The 16,826-nt window shown below is 39.7% G+C and overlaps 1 protein-coding gene across 3 annotated transcripts in view; it reads left to right on the top strand.

Annotated features, from left to right (window-relative positions):
- nek7 (NIMA-related kinase 7) overlaps positions 1 to 16,826 on the top strand; it is a 75,557-nt gene that overhangs the window by 49,516 nt on the left and 9,215 nt on the right. For all 3 annotated transcript variants that reach the window (XM_061778997.1, XM_061778995.1, XM_061778996.1), the window contains 3 exons: positions 6,990 to 7,098; positions 8,199 to 8,306; positions 14,024 to 14,118. In XM_061778997.1, the coding sequence (XP_061634981.1) occupies positions 6,990 to 7,098; positions 8,199 to 8,306; positions 14,024 to 14,118 (312 nt within the window). The remainder of the gene's footprint in view (positions 1 to 6,989; positions 7,099 to 8,198; positions 8,307 to 14,023; positions 14,119 to 16,826) is intronic.

Here is a 16,826-nt window from a genome sequence, read left to right as displayed (position 1 = left end):
AAAATCTGAACTAACATTAGCAAATACATTTAACAGAAATTTAAATGGAGCACTTTTTGCTCCCTTTGCTCTTTTTTGTTGTTGTTGCTCAAAATCTTTGTTAGTGATCACTTCTCCTTAGGCTACCCATGATAAAAGGCCGCTCTAAAATGTGCACTTTCGTCACACAGCCCAATGCGACAGCTGACTGCAGAAATGTCCACCAGCGCTGTTGTACCATGAATTGAATGTTCATTTCCCTCCCATAAGCCATCTCCAAAGGGATTTCAGAAAATCTAGTAGTATATCCAACTGGGCTCACAACCGCAGACCATGTGCATTTGCACTAGGCCAGGACCTCCATATCCAACATCTTCAATCTCCCCCAATATGATTAAACTGCTCATTTGAGACGGGCCTTTCATTCTGACCAGCACCAGGGCATACATGTGGAATAATCCTGCTGTCTAATCAGCATCTTGATATGCGGTATTTGTGAGATACATGAAATATCTCAACAAAGAAGAAGTGCCGACTAACCCCAATTTGTGCATAGTTGAGAGAAATTGGCCTTTTGCATACATTGGAAAATTATTAGATCTTCACATTTGTAGTTGGGTTCAGTGTAAAACACTGTAACAGGTAGTTACACAACATCTGTTTACTCCGAACGATCTTCCTTGGACATCTCACCACTTACCTCCCTGGTACACTTACTCGTTCCACTCTCAAAGATTTTATTAGACGAGTCGTGTCACGTGGGAAGAGTTACAATGCATGCTAATTGGTTTGTATTTCATGTTTGCATTTATTTACTACTGTAATAACAAAACGAACAACATTTCCCAGAAGGCTCTAGACTTGGAAGTGTCCCAAAGCTAACAACTTTCTCTTCTATTATATAGAAATCCATAACTGAAACATTAAGTACATTTCTATTGTTTTGTAAAATATAGTGTACTTAAATATATCTACGAGTTGTGTCAGAAAGGTTCCTGGACTTGTGTCACAAAAGATATATTTCAAACCCAAACTGACCCAAACCCATAACTGAAACATTAAGTGCATTTCTATTGTTTTGTAAAATATAGTATACTTAAATATAGCTACGAGTTGCGTCAGAAAAGTTCCTGGACTTGTGTCACAAAAGATATATTGCAAACCCAAACTACAAACTCCGAGTTTTACCTAGACATACTTCCTTCAGTGCATGAGAAGAGGCGAACTCTGTGGCAGGACAACTTTTGGGTGCTCCACCATGACTCCGCACCTGCCCATAATGCTGCCCTGAGCATCTGACATTTCCTGGCCGAGAAGAACATCACCGTGCTGGAGCAACCTCCCTACTTAACCGACCTGGCTATGTGTGAATTCCCCCTCTTTCCCAAGTTCAAGGGGGTCATCAAGGAGACCCGTTTTAAAGACATGGACATCATCAAGATGGTCTTGACAACGGAGCTGCCTATGATCCCGGAATAATCCTCATGGACGTGCCTGAAGGAGTGGCAGAAAAGCCTGGGAAAGTGTGTTAGACTCAAGGGGGATTACTTTGAAGGGGAAAACCTGTAGTTTGGATTTGAAATATACTGTGAATTTCAAATATACTGTATCTTTTCGGACACCTGTCCCGGAACCTTTCTGACTCACCTCGTAGGTGACAACATATAAAAAAATGTGAGTACTCGCTGTTCATTTTATGTTTTGAGATTAAGTGGAACAGAAGAAAGACGATGGTAGTTCCAAAGTAGTATCAATTGCCCCTGTGATTCTCCTTGTTTCTCATCTTTAAGTTAGACCAAACCCTGTGTTTTTATGATGCCTGCCAGTATGGCAAATTAGTGGCATGTATAAAGCCAGTTCTTCTCCCATGCATAAATGATGCTGCAGCGTTTTATCGGCACAGCTAGACAAGCTGTTTGCAGTCACACACATCCGTAGAGTTCAACACAGCAAATTAGGAGAGGCGAGGATTATCTTACGAGAGAGTGAACATGGCAGGCTAAAGGATCTCGCACACCCACGCACGCTTGCAGACACACACTGGCACACACACACACACACACAGTGTACTGTGTCAGCAAAGACTTTTCCGACACAGTCATGAGAACGTATGATTGTTTGCAGAGCCAGGATACTAACACATATCAAGGTACCCTGAGGAAAGAAAGTAGGGTGCATTTGCACTGTGCCATCCCTAAATATTAGCGACTGACAGAAAGCATTTTGCTTTTTTGTCCTTTGTACCACTGACCAACATTACGACACTAAAATAATTAGTTTTTTAGATAACAGTGGCACAGATGTTTTATATGCAAAGGGACGCATTAGTAAACATATTATTGATAGTGTTCCATGCAGTCTGAAACAAAAGAATGCAAAATGCATGCATTTAACAAAATGTTTTTCATTGTTCCTTTTGATATCGGTGTCATTCCCTCTCTAATTGTCTATTACTCTCAATCTGGTCATCTCAGAATTCAAATAAAATCAAATGGCTTTGGAATTTGCATGCACCTTTACAGAATATTGCATGTGCAGTGTTACAGTTAAAGGCGTGACAGATAGTGTGGTGGTGGGCAACTACATGCTCCCCCATTGACATCAAACAGTCCTCTGATATGGAAATGGGAGTGCAAGGGAAGAATGACTTCTCAGTGAGGCTTTGTTTGGATATAGGCCAAGGTTTATCCTTCCCTCTTTCAATCTACCTCTCATCCTCCTTTTTTTTCTTTCATTGTTCATTTGGGCCAAAGACTCTACCAAAATGTTTTTTCTTTGTGCTTTTGCTTGTACTATATTATGCAAACTACTTGGGTTTTAATTGTCGTTCAATAAAATAACTCAAAAGTGACATAGAAAATCTAATGAAACCAAGGCGATTGTGGTTCTTCAAGAGGCAGCAGTGAGTCACTGTGCTGTGATTACAAGTCGACAAGTGACCATAACCAAGAGTACCAAGAGTGACAAGCAAGCCTTCATCTGAGCTTTTCCTGGTGATAGATAGTGTCTGATTTGAGGACGATGTTAGAAGCTACTCAGTCGAGTCATCTGACAAAAGTAACTAAATAAAGTTGATTGCATTAAAGGTTGCCAAGTACCTAAAACCTGGTTGTTGAAGACCAAAAATTGTCTTATTGAATAGGACAATTAATATTCCAGTTGGAGGTCTACAAGTGGAGAAATAAATGAACTTTTCATGCAAGTGATACCATAAAGACTCAGCAAGCCAAAATTTTATTGAATCCCAGTTGCGTTTTCCCTGAGTGTTTCAGTTCACTGCGGAAAATGTAACGTTTATCACAGGGATCTACAAATGGCGGACCGCGGAGCATGATTCGAGTTCAGATCAAGTCAAGGTCTCATGCGGCCCCACGGTCAATTGCTGGTCAATAAAGATAAAGTACAGTGGGTACGGAAAGTTTTCAGACCCCCTTAAATTTTTCACTGTTATATTGCGATTGGCTGGCAACCAGTTCAGGGTGGACCCCGCCTCCTGCCCGATGGTAGCTGGGATAGGCTCCAGCTCTCCCGCGACCCTTGAGAGGATAAGCAGCTCAGAAAATGGATGTATGTATGGATGTTATATTGCAGCCATTTGTTAAACTCTTTTAAGTTCATATTTTTCTTCATTAGTATACACACAGCACCCCATATTGACAGAAAGACATTTTTGCTGATTTATAAAAAAAGAAAAACTGAAATATCACACAGCCATAAGTATTCAGATCCTTTGCTGTGACACTCATATATTTTACGAGTGCTGTCCATTTCTTCTGATCATCCTTAAAATGGTTCTACACCTTCATTAGAGTTCAGCTGTGTTTGATTATACTGATTGGACTTGTTTAGGAAAGCCACACCCCTGTCTATATAAGACCTTACAGCTAACAGTGCATGTCAGAGCAAATGAGAATCATGAGGTGAAAGGAACTGCCCGAAGAGCTCAGAAACAGTATTGTGGCAAGGCACAGATCTGGCCAATGTTACAAAAAAATTTCAGCTGCACTTAAGGTTCCTAAGAGCACAGTGGCCTCCATAATCCTTAAATGAAAGACGTTTGGGACTATCAGAACCCTTCCTAGAGCTGGCTGTCCGGCCAAACTGAGCAATTGGGGGAGAAGAGCTTGGTGAGAGAGGTAAAGAAGAACCCAAAGATCACTGTGGCTGATCTCCAGAGATGCAGTCGGGCGATGAGAGAAAGTTGTTGGTCGTAATTCTAAGTGGCATGTGTGGAGAAAACCAGGCACTGTTCATCACCTGTCCAATACAGTCCCAATAGTGAAGCATGGTGGTGGCAGCAGCATCGTACTGTGGGGGTGTTTTTCAGCTGCAGGGACAGGACGACTGGTTGCAATCGAAGGAAATATTAATGCGGCCAAGTACAGGGATATCCTGGACGAAAACCTTCTCCAGAGTGCTCAGAACCTCAGACTGGGCTGAAGGTTCACCTTCAAACAAGACAATGACCCTAAGCACACAGCTAATATACCGAAGGAGTGGCTTCAGAACAACTCAGTGACTGTTCTTGAATGGCCCAGCCAGAGCCCTGACTTAAACCCAATTTAACATCTCTGGAAAGACCTAAAAATTGCTGCCCACCAACGTTCACCATCCAACCTGACAGAACTGGAGAGGATCTGCAAGGAGGAATGGTAGATGATCCCCAAATCAAGGTGTGAAAAACCTGTTGCATTATTCCCCAAAAGGCTCATGGCTGTATTAGCTCAAAAGGGTGCTTCTACTAAATACTGAGCAAAGGGTCTGAATACCTACGGGTGTGTCATATTTCAGTTTTTCTTTTTTATAAATCTGCAAAAATTTCAACAATACATTTTTTTTCTGTCAATATGAGGTGACGTGTACATTAATGTGGGAAAAAATAACTTAAATGATTTTAGCAAATGGCTGCAATATAAAAAAGAGTAACATTTTTAAGGGGTTTTGAATACTTTCCGTACCCACTGTATGTGTGCCGTCACGCTACATGCAGCATTATGGTACCCGGTTGTGATTACGGGACCACAATGGTCCGTTTGTTTACCGGAAGAAAATTGTGGGAGAAAATGCAGGTGAAATGGCCCATTTCAAAGTTTGTAAAGTTGATTCAGAAGAGTTTTTAAGAATAAATGGTCAGAGGAGTACCGTAATTTCTCGTGTATAATGCACATTTCCCACCCAAAAAAAGGCATGGGGAGAACATGCAAACTCCACACAGGCTTGAACCCCGGTCCTCAGAACTGTGAGTCAGATGCTCTAACTAGTCGGCCACCGTGCCGCCAGCATGAGATCCTTTCATTCATATTGTTTGCTAGCATTTCTTCTTTTGAGTTGCAGGCATCAAAATACAATTTGTACTCAAATGTAGGCCTGATGTGTTGGTGCCTAGTTATTAGATATTTAAGTTATTGGTGTTTTTGTGTTTTTAAATGTGAACTGTTTTACTAGTTTAGATGTGTTTAAAAACCACTTAGTATTTGTGTTTTGTGGAATACATTTATTCCTGTTAATGCATTGTTGACCTCTAGTAGGATGAAAATATTAATTTATGGTGCAGGCAGATATTAGTTTGTTCATGGAAAACAAAACGTATTTACAAAACCACAAATGTGAAAAGGAAATGTGCTATCTCGATAGTGTTTGATGGGTTGGTTACGTGGCGGCACGTTGGACGACTGGTTAGCACATCCGCCTTACAGTTCATAAATCGTGGGTTCAAATACAGGTTCTGTTATCCCGGTGTCTCAGTGTGTTTTCTCCGGGTACTATGGTTTTCTCCCACAGTCCAAAAACATGCATGGTAGGTTAATTGAAAACACAAAATTGTCCGTATGTATGGATGTGAGTGTTATGTGAATACTTGTTTGTTTATATGTGGCCGACAATTGGCTGGCGACTTATTCAGGCTGTAACCCGCCTCTTGCCCAAAGTCAGCTGGGATAGGCTCCAGCACACTCTCAACCCTCGTAGGAATAACCACAGACAATCGATGGACGGACGGAACATCCATTCGTCCATCCATCCATTTCCTGTGCTTATCCTCACTAGGGCCGGCCGACCTAACCTTGCCCTTAGGAATCCTTTGCAACCGGACTCTTCTGAATTTTAATTGAAGATCCCTGGTTTATCTGGTTTGTGTTCCCACTATTGTGTTTATAGACAAGATGATGATAACTGGACTACTTAGGCTATGTAAATATTTTATCAAATGAGCATGACAAATGTTGCCAGAAATAATTTGAAAAATGAAGAGGATTGTGGTGTGTAAGGGCAGTAACAGAGGGCTGCAATCTAGCATTTGCCATAGAGCTGTTACAGTATGACTGAGGAAGACATGTTTTTCTAAGAAAACATGATTTTGTATTCTTTTCATTCCATTCATATTTTTAGTATAGCAAAAAAAAATAAAAAATCTGCATACATTATGGTGGCAGGAAAAAATAAACAAAACCCTATATTGAACTGGACTATTTGTTTACTCACTGCTCTTTGAGCGGGACTTATCAGTTGGTGTTTGGTGCGCCACTGTTGTTCGTTAAAGTTTGGTTGCTGTTGTACTTTTTTAATAAGGGACCGCATACTTCATGAGTCCGATCAGCTCTGCCTTCCAAAATAAGGTTAAAAAAACAGTAACAGTGTCCCACTGAAAGCAGTATATAACAAAAGAACTGTGTGCCAGATGCGGGAGTTTTGGAAGGTACCACACATTTCCTCTCTTTGCTCCTAGGAGTGCATGTGCTTTCTATTGAAGGCCATAGAGAAAATGATACAAGGCTTGGTTGGGAAAGGGACCGATTGTGAGGGAATTGATATGGCTCCCATTAAACATGGAGCCACTGAGTGGGGGACTGATAATGGGAATGGATTCTCTATAGGCATAGTCAGTAGGGACCAATACTTTGCAACAATACTTAAACTGTATTGCAGGACACAAACTTTTCTGTTGTTGTTAAAATCTTGTATTGAACATTCTACGAAGATCAAATTTGTGTGTATGTTCATTTCTCTTGCAGCACTTTAAGAAGCAGAGAAGGCTTATCCCTGAAAGAACTGTGTGGAAGTACTTTGTCCAGCTTTGCAGCGCACTTGAGCATATGCACTCCCGGAGAGTCATGCACAGAGGTAGACTTGATGAAAAGACTCTCCATGCTCAATGCTGAAGAAATTTATTAGACCATCACCTAATGTAGTTTATGCAACAGCTGCCCAAAGAGTGTTTGGAATTACCAGATATTTTTGTAATGGTTAATACACCAGTATGTAAAAGCCCCTTAACCAAAGTTATATTTTTAATGTTAATATATAGCTATTATTGTCTGTGAGTTTTCAAATGTGCTATTTTAAACCTAAAGAAATCGTAACAGACATGAGTTTTTTTATAGGTATTTTCTTTTGGTTTCTAACAAAATAGTTTTGTAGTTGTATTATGTTGAAATCATTTTGGACTGCTCAGAAAACTGTAAACTTAATTTCCTCACTTGAGATGTTTAAATGCAAATAAAGGATAGCATATTGGTGGTTAACTATTATGGGCTTAAATAAAAAGACTTCAAAATATATCAGTTTTAGAAAAGATTGGCAGACTTTCAGATTCAATGAATAGTATTTCAGTTTAATGGTTATTTCATTGATCTCAGCAAGAGCTGAATGTTTTAAAACATATATTCTTCATCAGAGTTACATGCTTTAAAAAAATACACAGCACTGTTTGCGTGATGGGGGTTTGAGCACTGTTAGTGTTCAGCAAACCATAGACTACAGAACATAGTGTTAATGGTGCCACGTGCTTTCAAAAGCACCCTTGGAAACGTGCACACACACTCACTCAGTTACAGGTGAGATACTTCTGTTCGACTGTCTCGAATTAAAGTACAGGGACACTAATGAACCTGGAGCTCAGAGCTTTAACGACCATTTTACGGAGAAGGCCCATTGGAAAAACCGCTTAACAATTTAAAGGTTGATGTTGGCTACATTGATAGAACTCCAAAAACCATAGTTAGAGAGAGTTTGCCTGACACCTGTTGAACTGAAGTCACTGTTTTCAAGATTATTTAGCTTGGCATACAGACATTTTCTCAAATTTAACATTCTGGAATCGTGTAATTGTCGAACTGGAACTGCATGTCAACAACCAAAGGATTTGAGTTTGATACCGACAAACTGAGCAGAATTTCCTGCAGCATCAATGATTTACCTAACCTAACTCCTTTCTTTGTCAGATATCAAGCCAGCCAATGTATTCATTACAGCAACAGGAGTAGTGAAGCTCGGAGATCTGGGACTTGGACGGTTCTTCAGCTCCAAAACCACGGCAGCTCACTCTCTCGGTAATTCACAGCAGAGTTTAAGTTCTTGGAAATAATGAAAGACACACTACATGTTTGTGCGCCTAAATACATACACACGCTTACACAAGGCAGCCCCGAGTAATCACCTGCAGTTGGATGTGTTTCATTAGCCATGGTGAGAGCAGAGCCATGTGTCATTTAGCTATGCTGCCTACTCAGACTTGTGCCCAACTGCTTCATAGGCCACTTAGTCACTTCCTGTTGCATTGCCCTTTAACCCTTGTACAGATGGATACAGAGCACAGGCATTTGACACACAACTCCGATAGAAACTGTGTGCCGTTAAACACGCTGGCAAACTTTACAATCAGAGTTACTGTTAGTGTTAAGTGGGTGCCTGTTTGCCATAGGAAATAAAATCTGATAACATTGTATTTTTCTTTGAAGATATGAGAAGCTATAGTAATTAGGATGTTGGCCTTGTTTAAGATTGCACACAAAAGAGGGGTACTAAACAGGAGACAAATTGACAGGATGGGACAACATGCCCAGTTACTGTATATTCTAGTATAATGAGTTGGATGTTGGATGACTATAATCCATGTACTGTGAATCTTTTGGAGTGAAGGCAGTATCCGATGGATAGCTTTGAGTGATAATTAAGTTCTAAAGAAACAAACCCAGACATTTGTTTCACTTTTAAGTCGACACAGGGTTGAAGCCAAAAAAGACCCACATATGCCTCTTTGTCACTTCAAAGGTGTCCAAGTGTCTCAAATGGTAGTCTCCCACTTAACAATTTCTAAACTGCCTGCACTAACTGCCGTTTATCATTGTAACCTTAACCTGTCACTGTTAATTTGCTGCAAAGTAAAAACAACACAAAGAAACAAATCATAGAAAAAGGTTGCATGGATGATTAGTCAATCAAAATATCAGTGCCTCACTGAAATGTGACATATTTTATATTAAAAACTATACTACTCATAATCAAAAAAGAATAATAATAGTAAAGAAATCCAACAATATAATTTCTGAGGTGCTATAGGACGTAAACGTATATGTGGTCATTTGGAGACATACTTTACCTTCTCCGTTGTTTTATCCCAAGAATCACATAAACATTGTTTTCAAATGTTAGTTAGTTTGCTATATAGTTCAATAGACTCAGTTATATTTAATCAGTTGAAACACAGTAATGCCAAATATGTGCGGGAAATGGGGAACCTTCCATTTGTGGTCCAGCCCAAAGCAAGTAGCTCCATTTTGTTCTACATTCAGATTAACTGATGCAAGTAATTTTTGTTTGGTGTGTTAAAATGATAAATTTCCTTCAGTGACATTTTCTAACAATAAGACATTGCATTGGAATAGAGATGACTGCACTGGTTACAATTTGGCCCACAGAGACATCCAAGGAGGTGTCCATCATATTTCTGGCAGTCTCATGGCTGCTTAAATTAAATAGAATAGAATAGAATATGTTGAAAAATATTCCAAATTTTCATTCGCACTGTCTCACTTTGAGATCTCAAACTGTTATCATCACACACAGCATGCTATTCCAGGCCTCTTTGCAGCGGCAGCAGCAGCCGCCCAGACTGTGGAAAAAGTGTGACTTCCATGATTGCTGTGGAAATGTCTGCAATTGTTCATTAAACGTTAAGACCACAGCACCCTCTTTAGGCTGACCAGGGACAGACAACCCCATTCCCAGGGGGTCAACATAACTATAATCATTCATATTAAGCTATTTGAATGACATATTACAGAAATAGCCACATAAAATACATGCATGCTAACATTAGTTTCAAAGCGGTCATATTTTCGTCAGTGTTTGTGTGTTAATCATTTACCTGTGTTTTTGTGTACCTGCAGCATATTTTCAGCTGTACCCACAATGTATTTGTAATGCCTTTTGTCACATCACTCCTATTAGTAATCTCGGCCTTTAATTTCTATATAACAGTCTGATAATTAACATTGAAAAAAGTATGTCAACGGAAATAACGAGGAGGTGGTCTACAGTGGGCTCATCCTTTCACCATATGTCCTTGGGTTTTCCTGTGACAACCATTGACGTATTTTCAAGTGGCAGACACCCTTCTTGTCATTCTTGAGCACTTCCCCCTGTTTTGTCCATCTACCATGGGATGCGTCTAGAGGTGAAGCGTGGGGATGCAAAAGAGGAAAAAGTGAAGCCATGGGATAGTGATAGACGGAAGATGGGACAAAATAAATGGTGGTGCGGATAGCCAAGAAACCATGAGAAAGAAGAGCAGAATGTGTCCAGTGTTGGAAAACAATCTGACTGTTTGACAGTAAAAAGGAGAAAGAAATCATTGCAAAAGGAAAAAGGCATGGCAGGAAAAATATCAGTGGAAATAAAGAATGAGTGGAAGGAGCCATATATTTGTGCATGTTTGCACAGTGATGTCCCAATGTGGCTCTATAATAAGCCCAGCCACTAGCTGAACAGTAGACGTGATGGTGGTCCAGCTATTTAGTCTGTCAGCTAAGAAGCTTTAAAACTTCCAGCCAACAGCCTTTCTTTTCATCTCATGCACACTCGCACACGCTTATTCCCGAGACACACAAATTGTTACTTTCTTATACTGATGTATATGTGCATGTAAGGTGTGGATGAAATAATATCTGTCCACAGCAACATATAGAGTGCTTAATACATTAGAACACCACCCTTTGTAAGATTTATGCCAAAAATGCCCTCGATTAACAGCATTGATAATTACCAAAGTCATTGTTTATGTTTATGTGACAGTTAATACATCAATATGTAGAAGATCTTGGCCGAAATTATATTTTTCATGCTAAAATATAAATATCTGTTACCAATCATAAGCTGAAAAAATTGTGAAGCACATCATTATTTCTTGATTGAAATGTTAACTCAGAGAAGCCCATTGAGCCAACTGGAATTTGGGTATGCAAAGGTGAATTCAGTAGACATTCATCATTCCTGTTCAAAATGGTAACATGTAGAGCTGGCTGAAAACGAGTCAACAACAACTTCATCATGCTGGATGGTCTCTTTATGACAGGTGATCAAAGACATTTGTTAAGCATTGACGATGCAACATTATGTATGAAAAGGCACAAGATCATCTGCACTGTAGGCTTGGGCCAGTAAAGAGGAAGAGACAGATGGCAACCTGAAAGCTGATCTAGTCATTAAAAGAACAAGACACTAGCCAGTAATATGTCGTATAATATACACCTTTAATGAGAGTGGTAGTTCACGATGCGAACTGTGAGATGAGAAAATACAGAGAGAAGAAAATAATCTGGAACACTCTTGGGAGGTTGATATTGGGATAATTCTGATGGTTTAGACATATTTATAAAAATGCAATCTTATTCTTTAAAAGCCAGCAACAAAGTTGTACAGACTCGTAGTGCCGAAATCAGATTGAGGGCACAGTAGGACATGGAGGAAAGCAATGAAGTCCATGTGACTTCAACAGACTCCACGCTGGCTGCTGTGATACCTGAGAATGTCAAAATCTGTCAACATTTAAAAAAATAAATAAATAAAACATGCTCTTGGAAATAATGGAAACAGAAATAATCTGATAGACGGCCAAACCTTCTCCATCATAAAATCTTTTTCAGCTGTAATTTTTTTAACATAAGAATTTTTGTTGTCACTCAAGTGTGGAAAAATAAGTTCACTTTTATTACTACAACCAATAGTCTCAATGAAAGGGAGTGAACCTCATTGAAATATTGACAAGACTTTTCCTGAACTTGGCCAAGAAACAATATGTATTCTCGTGCTGAAGTCTTACTATGAAACGTCATTACCTCTCTTAAAATCTCTTTTTGAGGCTGGTCCTTTTTGAAATTGTAAGCCAAAGTCAACTAAAAACACGATTTGTTCAAAGTCCAAATTCCAAATCGTGTGACAATAGGTTCCACTGTATCCCATTTGAGAGGGAAGCCAGAAAATGCATACTAAATTTGTGTAACACATTTTACACCCCTGGTTGCTTACCCCCAGCGAATGCTAAAATGGTGCCCGTATAACAGTAAGTCTATGAAGCAGTTACAAAGTACATAAGATAATTCACATCTCACCTTCTACATCTCTTAGATTGTTTTATGAAAAATACAGTATTGTCAGTCATTCTTAAAAATTAAAATCAATCCCAACATGACTTTCAATTTATTTAGATGAATAAGTAATGTGCCCTTAATTTAGCATGCTGAAGGAGCCTCAAACCAGCGCTGTTGCCTTTTTATGCAACTATTAGCATAAGAGAGGCTGATTCCTTTTAATCAGCTAATAATGAATGTTCGGGGAGCTTGTTCAAACTGCACCATGAGACCACACACAAGCACGCACATGCTAGAAAACCAGCTTGATGACCAATTAAAGCCCCCTGTTTATTCCTCACTCTTCAAGTTGGCTTCCTCACTGCCTCTGCAAAAGCTTTTTTTAATGACAGGTAACACTTCATTATTCATTTTTTAAAAAGTGTTTTCTCAGTCCAATTATACCTCCAGCAAAATGAAAGCTTTCATTTCAGCTCCCATGAGCTACCGATCTAATAGTGAATACTGTCATATATATACATGTATATAAGTTTTATTGAATGTTAAACTAGCTAAATTTATAGTCATCTGTTAATATGCAGAAAAAAACATTGACCACACAGCATTTCTCTGCATTTAAAGAAATGAACTATGATGAAACCTAAATGCCAAATTGTAGTAATCAAATTGTACATTTAACCTACTCCATTTCAGGCAGCTTATGAGCCTGCTTTCAAAACAATTTTGTACTAAAAGTGGTGCACTGTATTTAATCAACAATTTGTTTTAATTAGGACTGAGGGAGTGGAAATAATAAATAATATGAAAATAATATCAACTAAAGGACTAGTGCTGTTGAAGTCTAAATGTGGATTCTCAATTCCTCCAAGTTTCCACATAAGTTTGCTTTAGAGAATGTGGAAAGAGTACATGTTAGTAAAATGCCCAACCATATCTGATTACTATAATGTAAGCCTGCTGCTGGATGTGCTTGCTAAACATTTATATGGGAAATCCCAGCAAACAGAAAGCAAATGCAAAAAACATACTTTCAAACTCTGCTAAAAATACAGCAAATCTATAAAGTGACCTGCAGTGTCTTACAGACATGATGTAACGCTGTGGTTCCTCTTGGAGTCCAATTGGGTGAAAGTCTGATTCGCTGGAAAGCTGCCAGTCGCCATGGTAGTTTGGGATTCTTGAGTTTCAAAACCAGAACCAGAAATGGGTCTGTTTTTAAGTCTCCATCAATGCTCCTGGGGCGTCCAATAGCTGCTGTTTCAGATCATTACCAAGCCCGCTAATCAAAACTGATTTATGTATATTTCGTGTCTGCTGTGCACACAGTAATGACAACTTTGTCATTCTTTAACAATTGTATCCACTTTATGGGCGTGCGTGGTTATAGGCAACCTTTAAATATCATCTTTCTTGCGCTGACTAATAATTAATAGAGGCAATATACTTTGAGTCCCTGTAGTTTGCCTTAACTTGCGCTTTTACTAAAATACCTTGTGTTCCAACCTCTGAACTTGTCACGGTAGAAAAGACAGCTTAATTCCTTCTTTGCTCTCCTTTACTGTGTGAGCGTACGTCACAAGGTTTATAAACTGCGGTAAGCAATGCGAATGGTAATAATCACTGTTCCTCCTGTTCTCTTTTTCCGCTTCCATCTCTCTGTGTCCCATTTCGTCATCTAGTGGGTACTCCATACTACATGTCACCGGAGAGGATACATGAAAATGGATACAACTTCAAATCGGACATCTGGTCGCTAGGATGCCTGCTCTACGAGGTAAAATATAGCCAACTATGCAGACGTGTCACCCAGCCTATTTTCACTAGGCAATGGTAGGCTTCTTGCAAAACGTGATGATGAGTTATTACACTGACGAATGTCATTTTTGTCCATCAAAATCTGAGGTGACATGGAATTGGAAATTCAAGTCGACATACTGTATGTATCTAAAAGAACTATATAGCTAGACTATCTATAAGACAAAATGGAAAGAAAAAAAAAAAGTTTATCTAAAGTAAGACAATGAAAAGTGGAGGAAACTAATAGAATGAAAAGGGAAATGAAGATAGGTGGGGCTTGAGAAGGAAGACCCATCAGTTCTTTAGCAGAGAACTCCATCCATCAGTTCAAGATAGGCCATACAAGAAGCCTGTGGAGATACGGATTTCACAGCTGTATTGTTACCCAAGCAGTGCACACCACACCATGCATAATATGCTATTTGAAGAACAGACCGTTGCTGTCCAAACTGCTTGCCCATGGTGCATCTACAATGTGTGGAAACCTTCTCACCTCCATTCCTCTCTGCTCTATTTTCCTCGACTCTGTTCTATTCCCTCTCTGTGCCTGCCTCCCCTTTCCTCACTTAACCTTCAGGCATAAGGAATTCACAGAGACACCCAAGCTTGATCCCATTGGTACTCATTGATTTCACTCGGAACATGGTAGGGGCTGAGGATTGTGCTGGTTTGGGCGTGTGTGTTTAGTGTGCGCACATGTGCAACAGCCCCATTTGAAAGCGCCTGTTTTTCTTTTCCCCATTCTTTTGCCTGTGGGTTGGGTAGAGTCCGAAGGGTCTGTCAATACCCGGTCATTGTATCTGCGTCTATCTTCATTTTCCATTCTGTTTGATCCCTTTCTCCTTGTGTCCAACCTCATTACATCCTTTGACCCTGCATGTGCCCCTCAGCCAAACCCCTCCTCTGTGGTAACATTAGTGGTAGGGGTTGACTCCAAGGGTGACTGGGAAGGTAAGGAGGTTGAGTTTGCTCAACACCAGTTGATTAAAAGCTACCATCTTCCAACGTTCTCTCTTTCCCATTGTCCTTTCAGTGGAAAAAATACAACATTGCATGGTTATGTATATAACACGCAAGCTTGCCTTTTGGCACACAATTTATACACACACATTATTTTAGTAGAGGAGGAGAAATGCTTTTACGGGAAGGTTCACTTTCCTGTATTGAGCTCAACCATGTAGCACTCATTACACACCCGCTATATGTATTGATGTTGGTTTTATGAGACTCAGCATCCTTGGCTCTCAGCAACTGACATTTACATGTGATGAGCAGTGTGTGCGTGTGTCTCTATGTTTTTGATGGTGGACTTTTTTGAAGAAAGGTCTCCTTTAAACTTTTTACACTGTATTTACTTTTTCCAAGTATTTTTCTAGTATTTTTTTGTGTCATGTAACCTACCTAAAATTATTTTATCACTTTTACAGGTGAATTTATTTCCATTATAGTACAGACTTATAGTAGAGAAGTAGTGCATAAATGCAAATCAGTCGCCTTTCGGCGAAATTCGCCGTTTTGAACTCAAAATAGGCCATTTCCTTGAATCGCACAGAGCCAATTAGTTTTTCTGAGGGGGGGAGTCGCTGTCGCCGTCGTCATAGACTGTTTCGTACTCCTTCAGCGCTGGCAGATCCATTCCACACATCCACCATCCACACACAGATGTAATTGTGAATATTACTCCACGGCGGACTAATGTGCTGGCGCATCGGCCTGAGGTTCCGCCTGTGCGCTCGAGACCGGCTTTGGATAAATCACAGGATTTGACGAGACCAGAAAAACACTTCCGCCGCTTCTGCTTTTTAGTAACGGTACTTTTACTCTATTACAATGATCTAAATGTCGTTCGCTACTTTTATTAATCAATTATTGCTTATCAACTATTTCGTGAGCGAGACTACGACTTAGACTTCCGCTTTGGCGCTGTTTGCTCCAATCCAGTTTAAGCGCTACTGACGTTTAAGTCTAGTTCACCAATCAAACGCCACAAGAAAGTCACATGACCTCACACAACGTCTTCTATTGGGCTTCCCGGGCATGGGTATTAAAACTAAATAAGCCAGCCCGGCTGATCGTCGTGCCTATGTGGTGGCCATGTTGGGAAGGTCGTCGTTACCATGAAGGCAACGACGCGCAACTCGTCGTGTTTACATTTAGACGAACAAAAACAACAGCTTTCGTGTATTGTAGTATTTGTCTGGCACTGTCTGCCCAAACGTGGATATTTCAGCTCACTTATAACTTGCGAAAACACCGTGCAGTAAATTGCAGATGTTTTGTTGTAATTTTGACTGCATACATGCATGCCCACACACAGGAACATCAGAATTTGCATTTTATTTTGTAATTTATTTATTTTTTATTGATTGATGTTCATGCTGAGGTTAAAAAAATCAGAAGTTACTATTTACTCAATACTTGAGTAATTACTCACCTGTGTACTTTTTACTCTTACTCAAGTATTTTTTTGGAGGACTAGTTTTTACTTTTACTTGAGTCACATTATTGTCAAATAACAGTACTCTTACTTGAGTACAATATTTGGCTACTCTACCCACCTCTGGAGTGGACATCCTCTATTGCTACTCTTACGTTTAAGCAACATTTTTGCTCATCAGATCATCCAGTGTCGTATTTGTTGCACTAGTCTTTTGTATTTTCGCGTTGGGGTGATGCGGGTTGTGG

The sequence above is a fragment of the Phyllopteryx taeniolatus genome, chromosome 7 (assembly GCF_024500385.1).
Source record: "Phyllopteryx taeniolatus isolate TA_2022b chromosome 7, UOR_Ptae_1.2, whole genome shotgun sequence".
Classification (NCBI taxonomy): Eukaryota; Metazoa; Chordata; class Actinopteri; order Syngnathiformes; family Syngnathidae; genus Phyllopteryx; species Phyllopteryx taeniolatus.
This window is presented reverse-complemented; position numbering and strand designations above follow the sequence as displayed.